Here is an 18,874-nt window from a genome sequence, read left to right as displayed (position 1 = left end):
TTAACAAGGGTCAAAGACTAGCATCCATACTAAATGAGGGTAAATTTGGGGTTTTGCAGATGAATACATAGAGGTTCTCAGTGTCCAGCTAATGTGAAATGCACTATATGGACAAAAGTATGTGGACATGTTGAAACCAGGTGTTTCTTTTCTAACAGGGGTCTGGGATCCAAAACAATAATGACTGTTATAATATAGTTTTATATTATGGGATAAATATAATGAGTATTGATGTTTCTGTGTCCAATCTTCATGAAAAGGACAGAGTTTATTTTAATGTGAAATGCTGCTGCAAAATGGACAAAGTCTATCCTTGATATGTACAGCAATTTTGTGTTTTGTGCATAGTCAGAATTTAGTCTGATATGTGAAGATTTTGGAGTTACTTCGGGAATCTGACAGGAATTTAGAGTATGTGAAGGATGGGGGGGTGTTATCAATTAAACTTCATCCCACTCCTGTGAGATGTTTGACTTTCTTTTATATAATTTTTTTGTTGTTTGACTTTAATGCAATATTCAAAACAAATAAGTAAACATACTAAACTAAACTAAAAGGATATCTTACAGCTGTAGACATGATGTGTCTCAATATTTATGTCCTTATAGTTCAGAAACATCAATATTTCCTCAAAGTTTAATGGTAGATTTTTCTTCCTCAGTCAGATGTGATGACAGTAGATGGAAATTATTATTTACAGTCAGAGCAAGAAAAATATTAGAGAAATTTAGAAAAAGAACATTTAAAATCAGAGTCATGGATAAAACAAAACAAAACAAAAGATCAATGTTGATACAAATTCAGTCCAAACCATCTCTGAGGCATTTTAGAAGCAAAGATAACTATTTTAACCAAACTAACCCATGTAATGATATTTATCCCAATATAAATCTATATCATGACATTAGACATTATTCTTTTGTATCCCAGACCCCTGTTAGAAAAGAAACACCTGATCAATCCAGGAAAATACAAGATTATCACTGAAAAATACCAAATACAGAGGATGATATTATAATAACAGGTGATAAATCAGTTATAAAAGGTTAAATATGGATACAAATTCATTTGAGAGCTGTCATGAAGGTAGCTCTGGGCCTTTATGGGTTAAAAGGAGCAGTTTGACCATGGGCCATGTCCTACCTTATAGACTTTTCCAAAGGCTCCATCTCCCAGTTCTCCAATTATATCCCAGACTTCCTCTGGGTTCTCATCTCTGCGCACGTGCTCGTACTGTTTCTTCTTCTTCTCAGCTCCCAATTTAAAGATTTTGCGAAAATTAAAAAATGACATATTGAATCCTGGGTCATTCAGCGAGCAAAGTCGAAAAAGAAAACTTCCACACGGTATTAAATCATGCCAAAAACTACGTTGAAGTCTTTTAGAGTAACTGTTGACCCGAGCTAACAGTTGAAGTAAAGGGAGCTTTAATAACAGTTGTAAACTAGCTTAGCTTTAATAACAGTTGAAAACTAGCTTAGCTTTAATAACAGTTGAAAACTAGCTTAGCTTTAATAACAGTTGAAAACTAGCTTAGCTTTAATAACAGTTGAAAACTAGCTTAGCCTTGGACACTGTTCCGGCCAGTCCAGTCCACACAATAATAACCCTTTATGGGTCATTGTTTACCTCTGAAATAAGAACTAGAGGTTAACCTACACTAGTCCTGGCATTTTCCCTTTGGCCTGACACAGACTTTATTTTCCGGGAAAAGCTGGTTGTTGTTCCAACTCTTGTCGCCAACCCTCTGGGCTTTTTCCTCCACCAAAAGAAAAGAAAAAGAGGAGTCCAAGCCTTCCTTTCAAATACTTGTATTCCACAGAGCGACGTCAACTTATCCTTTAGACAAATTAAAAAAAAACAAAAAACGCGTACAGTTGTCTCGGACATAAACGATTTTAAAAAGTCAAACGGAAAAAGCAGTGGTGCAGCCCAGCCGTGTAAAGGTTCAGCAATCTAGCGGATTTAGTGTCAATGCGCGTCCTCGAGTGCGCGGGCTCGTGGCTCTTTCTCTTCTCGGGGATCCTCGTGCTTGACACTTGGCGGGGTAATTCTAGTCTTTTGCTGCCCTCGTCTGTACCGGAGAGCAAATGATGAAGGAGATGTTTTTACTTAGGACACGTTAAGGCATTTTATCACAACATACAAGGCGATAAACTCGAATAAGCTGAGCTAACTTACTTGTTTGTAGTGTTGTCAGTGAGCACAATCGGTAGTAGTCTGGTTTCTTTGTGTCGCTACAACTACATATCCCATATACCATTGCGGCGTACGAACGCGCCGCAAGAGCTGTAAATTACAAAAGCAACTTTTGAAAGGACATGGCAGTATTTTAATGCTTTTCTGCCACTTGTAAATGTAGCAAACTATTTCGGTTTGTAAATTCAAACATACCGTTGATTAATTAAAAAAACAATATATATATTTTTTTAACGTAAGTAACCGTGCGTCATGTGACCGGCACAGCTCATGCTGCTTTCAAATGCTTATCGGGAAGATTAGTCTTCTCTGTACAAGAATCTGAAATTACCAGTGCGTTGTTTTCAAGCGCTTTTGTTGTCGTAGCGAAATGAATTATGGCTGGGGCACATTTATTGTGACCTGCTACCTGGGTCAAACGGTTTTGGACGTGTTAATTTAGCTGATACAGCACTTCTTTTGCAAGTTGTGTCTGCTATAAATGTGCAAAATCATCAGCGAACAGCAGCAGAACTTTAATTTTTAAAAAAAGTTTAAAATTCGCGATGAATCCTTCGTTGCTCTCCACCACATTGAAAAGAACAAAGGTTATTTAATCTCGGCAGCTCCTGTATGAACCTTTTCTCACAGTTTTCCAGTGAAAAAATACGAGGGGGTGTTCATGTACAATTTCGAGTTCGTCATGAGGAATTTACCATAATTGCCAAAGCACATGAAGGCAGCATCCACATACTCCACAGAAGCTAGCTAGCTAGTTGTTGCTTGTCCGGGGCAAGGAAGTAAAACAAGACAAAAACTTTTGTTTTCAGGATGAAATGCAGGCAGTTACGGTGGACCCAGAGGAAGAGTTACCTTCCATGTTGTGGGGACTGGACCCGATATTTTCTGCTTTTGCTCGGCTCTATATTAAAGATATCCTACAGATGAAGGAGTCCATGCAGGTACCAGGTAACAACAACACACAGACTGAGCACAACACGGTAAACTAATGCTAATGACAGATGACCACAACACAATAAACTAATGTTAATGACAGATGACCACAACACAGTAAACTAATGTTAATGACAGATGACCACAACACAATAAACTAATGCTAATGGCAGATGACCACAACACAGTAAACTAATGTTAATGACAGATGACCACAACACAGTAAACTAATGTTAATGACAGATGACCACAACACAATAAACTAATGTTAATGACAGATGACCACAACACAGTAAACTAATGTTAGTGACAGATGACCACAACACAATAAACTAATGTTAATGACTGATGACCACAACACAATAAACTAGTGTTAATGACTGATGACCACAACACAATAAACTAATGTTAATGGCTGATGACCACAACACAGTAAACTAATGTTAATGACAGATGACCACAACACAATAAACTAATGTTAATGACTGATGACCACAACACAGTAAACTAATGCTAATGACAGATGACCACAACACAATAAACTAATGTTAATGACAGATGACCACAACACAGTAAACTAATGTTAATGACTGATGACCACAACACAGTAAACTAATGCTAATGACAGATGACCACAACACAATAAACTAATGTTAATGACTGATGACCACAACACAATAAACTAATGTTAATGACAGATGACCACAACACAATAAACTAGTGTTAATGACTGATGACCACAACACAATAAACTAATGTTAATGGCTGATGACCACAACACAGTAAACTAATGTTAATGACAGATGACCACAACACCTTAAACTAATGTTAATGACTGATGACCACAACACAATAAACTAATGTTAATGACAGATGACCACAACACCTTAAACTAATGTTAATGACAGATGACCATAACACAATAAACTAATGTTAATGACTGATGACCACAACACAATAAACTAGTGTTAATGACTGATGACCACAACACCTTAAACTAATGTTAATGACTGATGACCACAACACAATAAACTAGTGTTAATGACTGATGACCACAACACCTTAAACTAATGTTAATGACTGATGACCACAACACAATAAACTAATGTTAATGACTGATGACCACAACACAATAAACTAATGTTAATGGCAGATGACCACAACACAATGAACTAATGTTACAGATAGATGAGATTAATGCTGTTTTCTCGGATGACAGGCATTTACTTTTACAACTCTCATCCGATCTACAAAGTGGATGTGCTTGGGACGGTGGTTTACAAGAGGGAAAGAGAAGACTTCTTCTGTTACGGAGGTACTGTTGATTACAAACAGTTTCTGCTCACATTAGGGGACACACATGTGATCTCAGGTGGAACTGTGGTCAAACCAGCCCCTAGTAGTTTTCATGTGCACTATTTATCTGATATAATTACTCCAAAAGTACAAATTGAAAGTAGTTCATAGTGTTTGTGCTAATAATATATGAAGTACTAATACCAAAAAAAAAAAACCAAATTCATGAGGTACTTATTGGAAAAATTAATGTTATTCATCATTTAATTTAGTCTTCTACACTATTTCAGATGAAAACAGTTGTAGCCTGGAAGGGATTTTGGAGTATGATTACTCCAAAACTAAACAGTAAAAGTAGTTCATAGTGTTTGTGCTAATAGCATATGAAGTAATAATAAAAATACCAGATTCGTGAAATAATTATGGAGGAAAACGATTTTATTTCATGTTAAAAATAGCCTTAAAACCATTTTAGCCAACTTACTTTACTATAATTATCAGATAAATAGTGCACTGGAAAAACACCAGGGGCCAGGTTGACCATGCAGAGGAGAATCAGGGTTGGTTTGACCGTGGTCAAGTGGACCAGTGCAGTACAATAATTACATAATAACCTATTAATTATGTCAACTCCAAACTTTTCTCTATTTTTACAGTGAGAAAAGTAAAATTAAGTCATCTCATTCTACAAACTATCCTTTAAAAAACGTCTTTCATTCATTAATTTTTATTATCTTCTGTTTTTATTAAATTCAAAAGAAACTAAATGAGTGCAATCTGAGACATTATTCAGCAAGATAAAAATGATGTAAAAAAAAATATAATAATAAAAAAAATTAACTGAAAATGATATTAAAGACCAAATAAGATGAGGATGACTTAAAGTTAAAAGGATCTAAACAGTGTTAAGGATGAAGTGAATAACAGCTTTAAGTAGAAGAAAACCATGTACAACTCCAGTTCCAAAAAGAAAGTTGGACCTCGGTGTATAATGTCAGTAAAAACCTCATAATCCAATATTTGATTCATCATAGAACATAGAAAAGAAATGTTTAAAGTCAACAAATTTGATGGCAGCAACATGTCCGAAAAGTAACTGGACTAAAAAGACACAGCTGGAGGGACGCTCTGCAATGAAACAGGTTCATTAGCAACAAGTGGATGATTTAAATCAGTATAAAAACAGGATCTCTGAAGTGAAGATGGGCAGAGGTTCACCCATCTGCTAAAACTGTCTACATACTGTGCAACAATTTCAGTTTTTGTTTCAAGTTTGCAAACATTTCCTGTTGTGTAAAAAGCAGAAATATGAGTTTGAGTTTCCCAGTTGAATGCCTGGTTTTGCTCCTTTTTCTGCTGTTTCCAGTGGATGATGGAACTGGAGTTATCAACTGCCTTTGTTGGAAAAATGACCCATTGAAAGAGACGGTGGAGCCTCAGAAAAGTGAGTCAAATGAATACAAACAATTATCATCTGCGTTTAACCCTCTGGTGTCCAGGGGAGTATACAGTCGCAGAAGAAATTCTTATTCCATCCAAAGTCCTCGTAAACAATGGTTCTGTAATCCAGTCCTAACTCCTGTGTTTGCCATGTGACTGAAACAGACAGAACAGAAAACATGGAATGAATAAAAGCTTCACTGTTTTTGTCAGTACAATGACACAGATACTGATATAAGAACTGAAGGGATTTGGGTTTTTATCCAGAAAACATGTTAAAAGGATAGATACCAGCTCTGAAATTCAACTACTATAAGCTATTGTTGTTGTAGTTCTCATTATATTTGTTCAAATAACTGTACCTTTAGTTGGACCAGGAATTAAAATGAACAAGAAACTGAAGGAAGAAAAGGGGTGGTGCAATCATTTTTATGACTGTATTATACACACTCTACCCTTCATTTTATTAAAGGTCAGATTATTTTTCACAGTTTGTTTTAGGTCAGAATTCAAAAGTTGTTTGTTTTTGCCTGATTTTTTACCTCCACCAAGGAGGTTCTGTTTTTGCCGGCGTTGGTTTGTCTGTCTGTCTGTCCGTCTGTCTGGACGTGTGCAAGATAACTCAAAAAGTTATGGACAGATTTGGATGAAAATTTCAGGAAATGTTGATACTGGCACAAGGAACAAATGATTAAATTTTGGTGGTTATCGGGGGGGGGGGACTGATCTGCCTTGGCGGAGGTCTGCGCTCTCCGAGTGCTTTTCTAGTTTAAAATTCTGACTCATTCACTAAAATCATCACTTTGTAAACAAGTGGTACCAGGCACAACAAGCTCCGCCCCTCACATGTATTTCACCCATTATAAGTAAATGCAAAAATTTTTTTAAAAAATAGTAAAAAATTAGAACTTTGACCTACTTTTTCCCAAAATGTAATGAGATCTATTCTGAGTCACTGGTAATCTATAAACCCAGTCTGGTATGAATTCAACCAATAGTTTTGCTGCTAAAGTGTTAAAAATCAAACAAACTGATCCAAAATCAATAGCCCTTGCCTTTCTCTCTGAGGGCTGGGTCATATGTAATCAAATTTTTATGTTCTACATTGAAGAAAAACAAAAAGTGTTCTTTGCATCAAAAATTATGGTTTGTTTTGATTACAAGCATGTCATTTTAAAGGGTTAAAAAATATGATAGTTACTGAGTATTTGGTATTTTTGTTTATGGCTTAAGTTGATGTAATAAAAAAAAAAGTAAAACCGTTAAAAGAAATAGTGTTTGGAAAAAAATGTAGTCATTAGTACGACACTGTTCAGATGATGTGCTTTAGGTGGTTAAAGGGACTGTGACTCCAAAGGGTTCAAACAGCTCTGGTGTCTCTGTTAAGTACCATTACTGGTAGTTCTGTCAGAGTATTATAGACATTATATCAGTGTTTTTCAACCTTGGGGTTGGGACCCCACATGAGGTCGCCTGGAATTCAAAATAAAAATAAATTTACTAATATAAATCTGTGTTGAGTTGACAGAGCCAATCCCAATCCATAATGGACAAACTGTGGCTGTGAAACTGAAGCACTGTGGTTCTGTTTCTCTGTGGTTCTGTTTCTCTGTGGTTCTGTTTATCTGTCAAATGTTCATTGTGGTCAGTTTCAGATGCTGCAGCTCTTTCATAATTCATAGTTTCAGTTCTTGTTTGTTCAGTATTAATTGTCCTCCTTGTAAATCACAGCTGGACTGCCTGTACATATCCTGACCCTTTGTGCAGTAATCTACACATGGATTTACTGCCTCCGTCCACAATAATATACATTATATAGACTAAATGTCCTCTGAAGTGAACATTTATTTGAAACAGAGGAGAGAAAACGATTACAGGATCAAAAACACATTAATTTTAGCCAAAAAAAAAGTCTTGTTTTGAATGATTGGGGTCACAGAAATTTGTGATGTTAAAATGGAGCCAGGAGTAAAAAAAAAGGTTGAAATCACTGCATTATAAACTGTATATATGCTATTTATACTGTACTGTATGTACTGTATATATAGAGTACAATATATATACAGTGTATATACTACATATAGTATATAGTGTGTACTGTATATATACTTTATACACACTGAGTATACAGTATGTATACTGAATATATACTGCATATATACAGTGTATATACTATATATACACTGTATATATACTGAATCCTGAACACAGCTCCGTGGTGTCGTACTCGGCTGAATTTGTTTTGCAAATCCAGATGAACAGATGAGCAGTATGATCTGATGTAGCGTCCCGTGGGCTGTTTGTGCAAACACACACAGCTGTGTGTTTGATGTGTATGCTGGAGGCCTGCACACATGCATTTCCTTTGTCTGAATACATTTATATCTTTATTTTCCACTGACGGGCTTGACTGGCATTTTTATTCTTTCCTGTATTTTGGGGTGAAAGCAGAAAACAAAGACGACTCAGCACATGTGAGTGTGAGACTCAGCAGGAACAGTTTTACCTTCAGCTCAAGGCTCTGGATGAACCTGCACACCAACAACCTTATGTTTGAAGTCATTTAGCTCAAACTTCGTGGTCATCCTGGAATATGTTCTGTGAATTCAGCCCAACTGAGCTGTGAGCAGCCCTGGACTGAGGGAACCTTTAACCCTTTGAAGACCATTGTGTCTCCTGTGACACGTATCTGCATAAACCGTCATTCAAATGATCATTACTGCTGAACCAGAATCCAATCATTATCTTTATCTGAGATTGGCTTCTTTCTGTTGGTCTAGAACACATTAGGGTAGTGGTCTGCATTGGCACAATCACATAAATAAGAAAAATAAATCAATCAGTGTCATCCATCCAAAGGTCTATTATTATTATTATTATTATTATTATTATTATTATTATTATTATTATTATTATTATTACCAATACTGTAGAAATTGGTCCATATTTCCTGAAACTAGCATCATCCATCTTAAATAAAGACAATCTGCCCGAGTTTAAAGCAGGAAAAATCAGCCGGTCATGACCCTGGAAAACAACTGACAGACATAATTAACCCTTTTAAGACGACTGCGTCTCCGGTGACACATTCAGCTTTTTACGTCATTTAAACGACTGTAACTCCTGAACCGTTTATGCTACTGACAAAACCCAACTGTTATCTTTTATCTGAGTTTGGGTTCTTTCTATCGGTCAAGAACACATGAGGGTAGAGGTCTGCATTGGCTGAGGGGGAGAGGTGAAAGTGGGTGGGGCTTAAAGCTGCAGAGTGCAGTCAGTGAGAGAGAAATGCAAGATTTTTATGACCTTTAACTGTGTTTTATCGAGGTTTTAGTGGTGAATTTATGTAAATAATTGAATATAATAGTGATAGTGCTGTTTTGGAGTGTTCTACTAGTATGTTTTGATATGTTTTTTATCTCATCAAGGTTTTTTTAAAATTCATTTTAAAGCACAAATGTAGGATTTTACAGTACAAATATTCATATGGAAGTCAAAGAACACAATCAAGCATGAAAACAACGAGCAGCTCTGTCTACAACTAGACCCAAAGTGAACACAGACTATCAACTGGATCCAAATGACGCCAAAGAACCAAAAAGATCAAGAAGAACATGAACACACAATGACCTAGAACAATTTCAATGGATCAACACATGGAAAAGAGTTGAAAATGGCCCAGTCTTCATGGTCTTTGTTTTCATCATCGTCTTCGTTGTCGTCGTCCATACTGTCCATTATGAAGACACAGTGGACACAGTGTCTTTTGTCCCTCTGTTCTTATGTGGTTGGATGTATTTCTGATCTCTACAGCAGGGGAAAAGCTCAGCGATGGAGCTCAGGGAGGCTTTGACCCGGTGGCTGAGCTGAAGAAGTTCCACCGGACCCATCAGAACTCCTATCGCCTGGACATCGGAGAGCTGATCCGAGTCCGAGGGCCCGTGAAAACGTCCCGGCAGCAAAGAGAGATCATGGCCTCCACCTTCTGTGAGTGGACGGGGTGGGGGCGTCATCAAACATAAGGTCTGTGGGCCAAAACTGACCACCAGAGGGTCCAATCTATCCCAGGATATACAACAATTAAACTGATCTGGTCTAGTCTAGTCTAATCTAATCTGATCTAGTCTAATCTTATTTAGTCTAATCTAATCTAGTCTTGTGTAATCTAGTCTAATCTGGTCTAATCTAGTCTAATCTGGTCTAATCTAATCTAATTTGATCTAGTCTAAAATAATCTAATCTTGTCTAATCTAATCTAGTCTAATATAATCTTGTCTAGTCTAATCTAGTTTAACGTAGTCTAAAATAATCTAATCTAATTTTGTCTAATCTAATCTGGTCTAATCTAGTCTAGTCTAATCTAGTCTAGTGTTGTCTAATATAATATAGTCTAGTCTAATCTAGTCTAGTCTAATCTAGTCTAATGTAGTCTAAAATAATCTAATCTAATTTTGTCTAATCTAGTCTAATCTAATCTAGTCTAGTGTAGAATAATCTAGTCTAATCTGATCTAGTGTAGTCTAATATAATCTAGTCTAGTCTAATCTGGTCTAATATAATCTAGTTTTATGTAATCTAATCTAGTCTCATCTGATCTAATCTAGTCTAATATAATCTAGTCTAGTCTAATAATAATAATAATAATAATAATAATAATAATAATAATAATAATAATAATACATTTTATTTGTACAGCGCTTTTCACAGAACTCAGACACTTTTCATGCAACAGATAAAAACACAAACCAGACAAATTAAAAACAGATTAAAAGCAGGTGCAAAGGTAGGTATATGAATATAAAACAGTTAAACGTTGAACATTAGGATTAAACATTAAAAGCCATCTTAAATAAATGAGTTTTTAAAAGGGATTTAAAGGTGTTGGGGTTGGAGCAGTGTCGGATAGAAGGTGGGAGGGAGTTCCAGAGGGTTGGAGCTGCGATGGAGAAAGCTCTGCTAACCTGAACAAAAATCTGAATAACCTGAACTGTCTTCATATAAATCAGTGTAATTGTTCTAATATTCAGTTGGTTCCTAACTATTGTGTTCATTTGTAGATCCACTGTATCTGTACGTTTATAATGAACATCTATAAATGATAAACTGAGGTTGAATATTATTAAAATTACACTTATTTGTCTTTAGAATGTTCAGGTTGTTCATGTTATTCAAATTTTTAAAGGCTAGTTTGGAGATGTAAACATATTTATAATGTAATTTTACCTTTTCCCTCTAAAACAGTGAAAGGTTTGTACAGTAGTTATTATTTATTCTATATTATTTCTTTGTTAATCTGTTCTTATTTCACTGGTGTGATGCTGGTTGAACTAACAGACCCACAGATGGGCTTTTATATGATGGGACATGTTCTGTGTGAGTTTAGGCTCCGCCTCCACCCTCTGATTGGTCATCACAGGTGTCTGTTTCAGATAAAGTCGATGACCCGGTGATGGCGGTCCAGATCTCCTGGATGACTGAGGTTCTGCAGCTCTACAGACTCTGCTACGACAAACCACTGCACCTGCCACAGGACGCCACAGGGTACGAACGCCCCACCACCACCACCACCCTCTGTGGAAGGGGGGTGTGTGTTTGTACCTGCAGTCGGACCCCACAGGGTACCCACACCCCCAACCCCCACCCCTGTGGAAGGGGGGGGGGGGGGGGGGGTATTAGTACCCTGCAGTCAGATGCCACAGGGTACCAACACCCCACCACCACCCCAGAGCAAAACACAGAGCAGTTTGGCCTTTTTTTTTTTTTTTTTTTTTTACACTGTTTTTCTTGTGTTTTTTGTTTTTCCTGTTTTTTCCAGTGTTCTGGTGATTTTCCTTTATTTTTTTTACTGTGTTTTTACTGAGTTTTGTCTGTGGAACTGTTTTATGGAGTTAAACAGGTGTCAAAAAGCTGCTGGACTGATTTAGAAAAAAAGAGACGCAACTAAAACTACTGGGTCAAATTACTGGTTTTTGGAGTTCAAAAATAAAATGATCTGAGAAAGAAAAGTAAAACAATCAACAAAAGTTATCAGAATATTTCATAAATGTAAGAAATTGAACAAAAATAATCAACATATGAATGAAAATTAACAAAAAAACAAAACAAAAACAAAAACAAAAAAAAAATAATGAACAAAATGAATAATTCCAGGTGTGTTCCAGTTCCCAGTTGATGTTCAACATCCTACATCTCTTATTAATGTCCATTCCAGTGCCTTATTTAGTCCAAACCTGTCAAGCTTCAGTTCTTCTCTTTGTCTTTTTTCTGTTTTTCCACCTGCTTTGACCCTAAAACACACAGTAAAACAAAACCACTGAAGAAAAGGAGCACAAGCACAAACTCACAGCAGCTTTAATGAACCTGAAACAGATGACGATTCACAACAGAACCTTTAAAGGGGGGTTAAAGGGTTCATATGTGAACCTTTACCTGCAGTCAGGGGTTAAAGGGTTAAATGTCTTCTTCTTTGGTGTCCTTCCTCTGTCTCTCTAATAACTGTTTGTCTTCAGGGTCTCTGTCAGTCCCTTAACCAAAGCCACATGGATCCTGAAGGACTTCCTGAAGCAGAACTCAGTGAACAGGTTCAGGCCTTATGATGTCCAGGACCTTCTGCAGCCCGTGATCTCCAGTCCACCTCAGACCGCCTCAGTGGACCAGGTACACCCCACCAGTCCTGCACCCAGTCCTCCGGTCCAGTAGAGATGAACAGAGCGGACAGAGGGACAAATGAAGTAAACAAATACAAATATACAAAACAAATGAAATATACAAATAAAATATAAATAATATAATAAAATGAAACATACAAATACAGACAGAATTAGATTTTTATGTCCCCAAATTCTGTCCATCCTTCCTTCTGTCCTTTCATCCCTTTGTCCGTCCTTCCATCTGCCCATCTGTCCTTCTCTCCATCCTTCCATACGTCTGTCTGTGTGTTCTTCCTTCTGTCCTTTCATTCTTTTGTCTGTCCTTTCGTCTGTCCTTCCTTCTGTCCTTTTGTCCATCCCTCTATCTGTCCTTCCATCTGTCTGTCTGTCCTTCCTTCTGTCCTTTCATCTGTCCCTCTCTCCATCCTTCCTTCCCTCTACCCTTCTGTTCTTCCTTCCATTCTTCCTTCTGTCCTTTCATCCTTTTGTCCATCTGTCCCTCTGTCTGTCCTTCCATCCATCTGTCTGTCCTTCCTTCTGTCCTTTTGTCCTTCCTTCTTTCCTTCCTTCTGTCCTTCGCTCCATCCTTCCATACATCTGTCTGTCCTTCCCTCTATCCTTCTGTCCTTCCTTCTGTCCTTTCCTCTATCCTTCTGTCCTTCCCTCTATCCTTCTGTCCTTCCTTCTGTCCCTCCCTCTATCCTTCTGTCCTTCCTTCTGTCTTTCCCTCTATCCTTCTGTTCTTCCCTCTGTCCTTCCCTCTATCCTTCTGTCCTTCCTTCTGTCTTTCCCTCTATCCTTATGTTCTTCCTTCTGTCCTTCCCTCTATCCTTCTGTTCTTCCTTCTGTCCTTCCCTCTATCCTTCTGTCCTTCCTTCTGTCCTTCCCTCTATCCTTCTGTCCTTCCTTCTTTCCTTCCCTCTATCCTTCTGTCCTTCCCTCTATCCTTCTGTTCTTCCTTCTGTCCTTCCCTCTATCCTGTTCTTCCTTCTTTCCTTCCCTCTATCCTTCTGTTCTTCCTTCCATTCTTCCTTCTGTCTTTTTGTCTGTCTGTCCCTCTATCCATCCTTCCATCTGTCCCTCTATCCATCCTTCCATCTGTTCTTCTCTCCATCCTTCCATCTCAGTTTTTTGTCCATCTGGTTTCTTGGACTCCAGGTTCTCCTCCAGGTTTCTTCTTGTTACCGTGCTGTTTTTTCAGTTTTTCCTCCTGCTGGAGTCTGTTGGCGTCTGTCCATTGGTTTCACAGTCTGGTTTATTCCAGCTCTAAATATAAAGTGTCATCAGAGAACTGTTGTCCTGATGTGACACTATATAAACAGAATTTGATTTGACATTATTCACTTGATCCTTTTGAAATGAAAGTTTTGAAAAGTTTTTTTCAAAAGATTGAAAGTTCAGACTCTAAATGAACCCCTTTGTGGGCAGGGTTTCACTGAGGAGGAGGGGCAAAGTGTTGTGCGGTGGGGCGGGGTTTTTACTAAGCTCCGCCTACTTGGTTCAGTTCAGTGCATGTGTTTTCTGCTCCTGTGCCATCCCTTATTCTGTCTCCTCTGGTGTTGTCCTCTAAGGAGGCGGGTCCGTCTGGTTGCCAGCAGCTACGGAACCTCCTGAAGGACGTCCTGCAGATTCTACAGGACGAGGGGGTGGTGTACCGCAAAGTCCAGTCCCAGGATCCAGTCTACCATGTGATGATGAGCAGAATAAAAAGACCAACTAAAGGACAGGAGGACGGACGGACTAACTCTGACTGTGTGGTCTCTCACCAGGTGACTGAACGGGACACAGATCTGCTCATCACTGTCAAGGACATCATCAGGGAAGACTCCAAGAGGGACAAATGTAAGTCCACCAAAGACACATTCACATGGACCACAGAGGGACAAATGTAAGTCCACCAAAGACACATTTACATGGACCACAGAGGGACAAATGTAAGTCCACCAAAGACACATTCACATGGACCACAGAGGGACAAATGTAAGTCCACCAAAGACACATTTACATGGACCACAGAGGGACAAATGTAAGTCCACCAAAGACAGAGAGGGACAAATGTAAGTCCACCAAAGGCACATCCATGTGGACCACAGGACGTAGAGTGGGTCGTCCAATAACCGAAGGGTTGGCACGACTGTCACTGATCCGACTCCATGGCTCGTACTGTCACTGATCCGACTCCATGGGTTTGACTGGTGAAAATGACGGAGTTTTCACAAATATAAACCAAGTGTCTTCAACATTATTTTGTGCAATTTTTATTCATTTTGTTCATGTTTGTTCTTTTTTTTTTTTTTTAATTTTTATCAGTTTGTTGCCTATTTTATTATTTTCTCCTCAGTTCTGCTCAAATCATAGCTTATTTTGTTCATCTTACTATTTTGTGGATTTTTATTCATTTTTGTTCATTTTATTGATCACTTTGGCTTTTTTTGTTCATTTTGTTACTTATTTTAGTCTTTTTTTTACTTAATTTTAGTTGATTTTTTTTTTCTTTTTTTATGTTATTTATTTAATTATTATTATAATATTTTCATTCATTTTTCATTCACTTTTCATTCATTTTAATATTATTTAATATAAATAAGTGTGTCTATCCACCAAGGTAATTATCATTAACGAAAACTAACGAAATGATGAAAACTAGAATTGTAAAAACATTTTTGTTAACTGAAATAAATAAAAATTATAATTAAAAGAAAAAACCATAACTAACTGAAACTGTATTATATGTTTACAAAACTAACTAAAACGGATAAAAATTGTGGATAAAATTCCCTTTGTTTTTGTCTTTGTCAATGTTGGATTGACATGAAATTGATTTATTTCGCTCAAGTAATTTTCTCTGCTGTCACCATACGACACTTGACAATCCGTCACTTGTGTTCACTTGTGGTTTCCAGTCGTCTTCTGGTCCCCACTCTACCTGGAAACATGGAGACTAAAGTTGGGAGAAAGCAGCAGAGTCCTGTCTGGGATTTATTTGAATACGAGAGAGAAGAAAAGATACGACAAAACTAAAATTAATACTAAAACTAAACTAAAACTAAGCATTTAGAAAAAAAAAAAAAAACTAATAAAAACTTTCAAACCTGCTCTAAAAACGAATTAAAACGAACTGATTTAGAGAAAAAAAGTCCAAACTAAATAAAACTAAACTAGAATGAAAAATCTAAAACTATTAGAACCTTGCCATCCACTATCATTTATCAAACTAGTGTCTTAATTATTATTCATTCAGGAACCCATTCCATCAGTAGATGGTTTTGGTCACCGGTCGGTGGATGTTGGGCTCTTTCAGGGTTAAATTCGTTGGTTGCTTGTGCGCTGACGTCCACTTTCTTCCTGTTGTTTTTTTTTTTTCCGTAGATGCAGAGAAAGGTTGTCACGTCCTCCACATTCTGTCTGCGGTCAGACAGCGCTACTGCCTCAATGTGAGTAAAGCGGCGTTGGAGCTGCTCCTCCAGTCACTGGAGTGCAACAGTGACATCATCAGCACCGCCCACAACCACTACACAATCCTCTGAAACCAGCACATGGCGTTGGAAACGAAACCCTCCTGTTGATGCACATCAGGCACCGAATGTTTTTTATACTAAACTTTCACCAGTAAGAGCCTTGATCATGACATTTATCTGGTGTCCGATGACTCCAAATATTTATATATTCAAAGCCAAGTGGCCTCTGTGTGTGTGTGTGTGTGTGTGTGTGTGTGTATGTGTGTGTGTGTCCATCCGTACACAGCTGACTGCTGCAGTTTGTCATATTCATATACTTTTGCTCAGTGAACAGACTAGTGAAAACAGTAAGTTGATCGGACCAGTATTTTGGCAGATATTAGTCATTTTTAATATAATATCCTTATGATCACGTTGCTATTTTCCAGAATACTTTGGCGGTGACTGGTGGGCAAATGCGGTACAACGTGCAAAAATACGCAACAGAATAAAAACGACCACATCTAGAACCTGTGGATCCAAACCGGTCAACGCACTAGAACCAAATATAAGTTAGCGCTTATATTCAGGGCTGTTTGAACTGCTTTATGGGCCCCGGGGTACACAGTGCACTGAGGCCCCTCCCACAACTACTGCAGGGATTGCATTGCATTGGATGGAAAGTTCAAACTATGCTGAACTATTAGGCTACGGAGATGATTTTCTTAGGTTTCAATATTGAAAAAGTGGAATTTCAACATTCAGGAATACAGATTTGAAATTGTTGCAAATTATTTTTCTTTACAAATTCTAGTACAGTTTTTTTTTTCTAAATCTGTAAAAAAAAATATGATTGAAACATTTTTGTGTAAAAAAAAAAAAAAAAAAAAAAGTAAAACAAAACAAAAACAATTTAAAAAAAAATAAAAATAATGGGAAAAAAAATTCAAGTACAAAATAAAAACAATGTTTTTCGTCAGAGAAAAGAACCTACATTAAAAAAAAAAATTAAATCCTGCATGTAAACCTAAACATCATGGTGGGTCATGAATAGCCTGTCCAACAGAATGTCTTCAGTCCTTTTATTTTATTTTGTAGGAGGACAACATTTGTGTTGCATGTATTTCTGGGTTTCATGCACCTTTTTAATGTGTGACACCACAGACTCCTGTTTGTGTCCCCGTCCATTCATCACTTTTGCAAATAATTCTGATATGATTTTCCTAAATAAAATAATTCATTAGATATGCATACTCGTCTGTTTTCAGTCCTCAGTCTTTCCCTTCCCTCAGGTTTTGACATGTTTACTCAAATAAACATCAGATGATCCTTCAGAGAAAACCTGCTGAACTGCCTCTCTATACTGTCCATTTTGTGTCGTTTTATTGTGTTTTGTGTAGTGGGACAACAAACTCCAACTGCAGCTACAAACCCTATTTCCAGAAAAGTTGGGATACTTTCTATAGGTACAATAAAAATTCATCTGCCATTCCTTAGTTCCCTTGAACCCATATTTAAATTTAAAAAAAAAAGCTGTTTTCACTGTTGAAATTATTTATTTAAATTTAAACTAATTAAATGTTGATGCCTGCAACACAGTCAAAAACTGCTAAAATTTGCTAAAATTAATTTGTTATTGATCCTGTAATATTTTGCTATACAATGTTACAAATAAACGTTAATTTTAGAGGACATGTATTCTATATAATGTTTACAATGCACTTTTTTTTGGTGTCTGTTTCTCAGTTTCTCTTAGATGTCTTGGCGGGGCCAGGCGGGCCATTCTCTGATTGGTCCGTTTTTGTTTGTTTTTTTTGCCTGTGACTGGGCAGGTTGAAGCGTAGTAACACATGTGGTCACATGATCAGGTCAATCCACATTTGCCCTCTCAGATATATTCTGCATTTTATTTGAACTGGATTTTTATTTGGAAAAGTGTGTGGTGTTTTAATTATAATGAAATATACACTGAATCTTTATTTTTTTAAATAAACTTTTTTTATTGGATGTAATTTCACAGGCATGACAGTGCAATGTGATAAAAAGGACTTCCATTCTGTCATTTTTCTTTTTGACCCTCCCACAATCCCACCCTACCCAAAAGAAGACAGCCCTTTATGTAAATCCAATATTGACATGTGATCAGTAAGGAATAGATACAATTGTCTAATTAACAAAAAATAAATAAATAAAAAATTAAGTAGCTAAAATAAAACAATCATCATTAAAAGAATATTTTTATTTTTTTTAATCAATTACTAACTCCAAGGTTGAAAAACACTGGACTAGAGTATATATTGATGTTCTAATTCTGACTTAATAGAGTATTTATTTGCTTGTTTGTTTGTTTGTATTGATAATTCCTTTCCTCAAACTTTTTTCTTTATTATACCTGAATGGAGCAACTGTAACACACTGTAATGTCCCCCAAATTCTGAATCTGATTAATTCCCCTCAGGAAAAAAAAAAAACAAAACAAAGAAGTGGCTAAAATAAAATAAACAATCATCATTAAAAGAATATTTTTTATTTTTTTTTATTTTTATTTCATCTATTACTAACCCTAAGGTTGAAAAACACTTGACTAAAGTATACATTGCTGTTCTAATTCTGACTTAATAGAGTATTTATTTATTTTTAGTGCTATTTATTGTATTGATAATTTTTTTTCCCTCCAACTTTTCTTTATTATACCTGAATGGAGTAACTGTAACACACTATAATATCCCCTCAATTCTGAATCTGATTAATTCCCTATAGACAAAAACCAAACATACATAACTATATATGAAAAACGGAAGCTAGGTGCAATTTGGGAAAAATAAAAAAAAAAAGTTGCTAACTGTACCAACAGAAGTGCTCAGTTGCTCAGTGTGCATCAGTGGTGGAGGTCCTCCTGAGCTGCACGTGCCGGCGCGT

At 36.8% G+C, this 18,874-nt stretch overlaps 2 protein-coding genes across 11 annotated transcripts in view; one reads left to right on the top strand and one right to left on the bottom strand.

Moving 5' to 3' along the window:
• LOC115425612 (serine/threonine-protein kinase 10-like) overlaps positions 1-1,474 on the bottom strand; it is a 69,543-nt gene extending 68,069 nt beyond the window's left edge. For all 6 annotated transcript variants that reach the window (XM_030143618.1, XM_030143705.1, XM_030143292.1 and 3 more), the window contains exon 1: positions 1,144-1,474. In XM_030143618.1, coding sequence (XP_029999478.1) covers positions 1,144-1,293 — 150 coding nt within the window. In that variant the 5' untranslated portion in view covers positions 1,294-1,474. The remainder of the gene's footprint in view (positions 1-1,143) is intronic.
• Positions 1,475-2,904: 1,430 nt separating this feature from the next.
• stn1 (STN1 subunit of CST complex) lies at positions 2,905-16,830 on the top strand. Of its 5 annotated transcripts, XM_030143906.1 has the most exons (10): positions 2,905-3,147; positions 4,352-4,447; positions 5,795-5,872; positions 9,682-9,855; positions 11,298-11,387; positions 11,465-11,486; positions 12,378-12,525; positions 14,090-14,206; positions 14,288-14,360; positions 15,888-16,830. In XM_030143906.1, the coding sequence occupies exons 1-10, from the start codon at positions 3,015-3,017 to the stop codon at positions 16,043-16,045; spliced, it is 1,089 nt and encodes a 362-aa protein (XP_029999766.1). In that variant the 5' UTR covers positions 2,905-3,014; the 3' UTR covers positions 16,046-16,830. The 5 variants fall into 5 exon arrangements, with proteins under 5 accessions (XP_029999766.1, XP_029999845.1, XP_030000005.1 ...); XM_030143985.1 differs by lacking the exon at positions 11,465-11,486 and having other exon boundaries at positions 2,906-3,147; positions 11,298-11,409; positions 14,093-14,206; positions 15,888-16,829; XM_030144064.1 differs by lacking the exon at positions 11,465-11,486 and having other exon boundaries at positions 2,907-3,147; positions 9,685-9,855; positions 11,298-11,409; positions 15,888-16,829.
• Positions 16,831-18,874: the final 2,044 nt, after the last annotated feature.

The sequence above is a fragment of the Sphaeramia orbicularis genome, chromosome 1 (genome assembly GCF_902148855.1).
Source record: "Sphaeramia orbicularis chromosome 1, fSphaOr1.1, whole genome shotgun sequence".
NCBI lineage: Eukaryota > Metazoa > Chordata > Actinopteri > Kurtiformes > Apogonidae > Sphaeramia > Sphaeramia orbicularis.
The sequence above is the reverse complement of the archived record's forward strand: the minus strand, read 5'-3'. Positions and strand labels throughout refer to the sequence as shown.

Excerpts from the sequence above, each read along its gene's own strand:
- stn1 (XM_030143906.1), top strand. The coding sequence starts at position 3,015 with ATGCAGGCAGTTACGGTGGACCCAGAGGAAGAGTTACCTTCCATGTTG. Across the intron at positions 3,148-4,351 it reads GGAGTCCATGCAGGTACCAG|GCATTTACTTTTACAACTCT; the intron begins GTAACAACAACA and ends CTCGGATGACAG. Across the intron at positions 14,361-15,887 it reads AGACTCCAAGAGGGACAAAT|ATGCAGAGAAAGGTTGTCAC; the intron begins GTAAGTCCACCA and ends TTTTTTCCGTAG.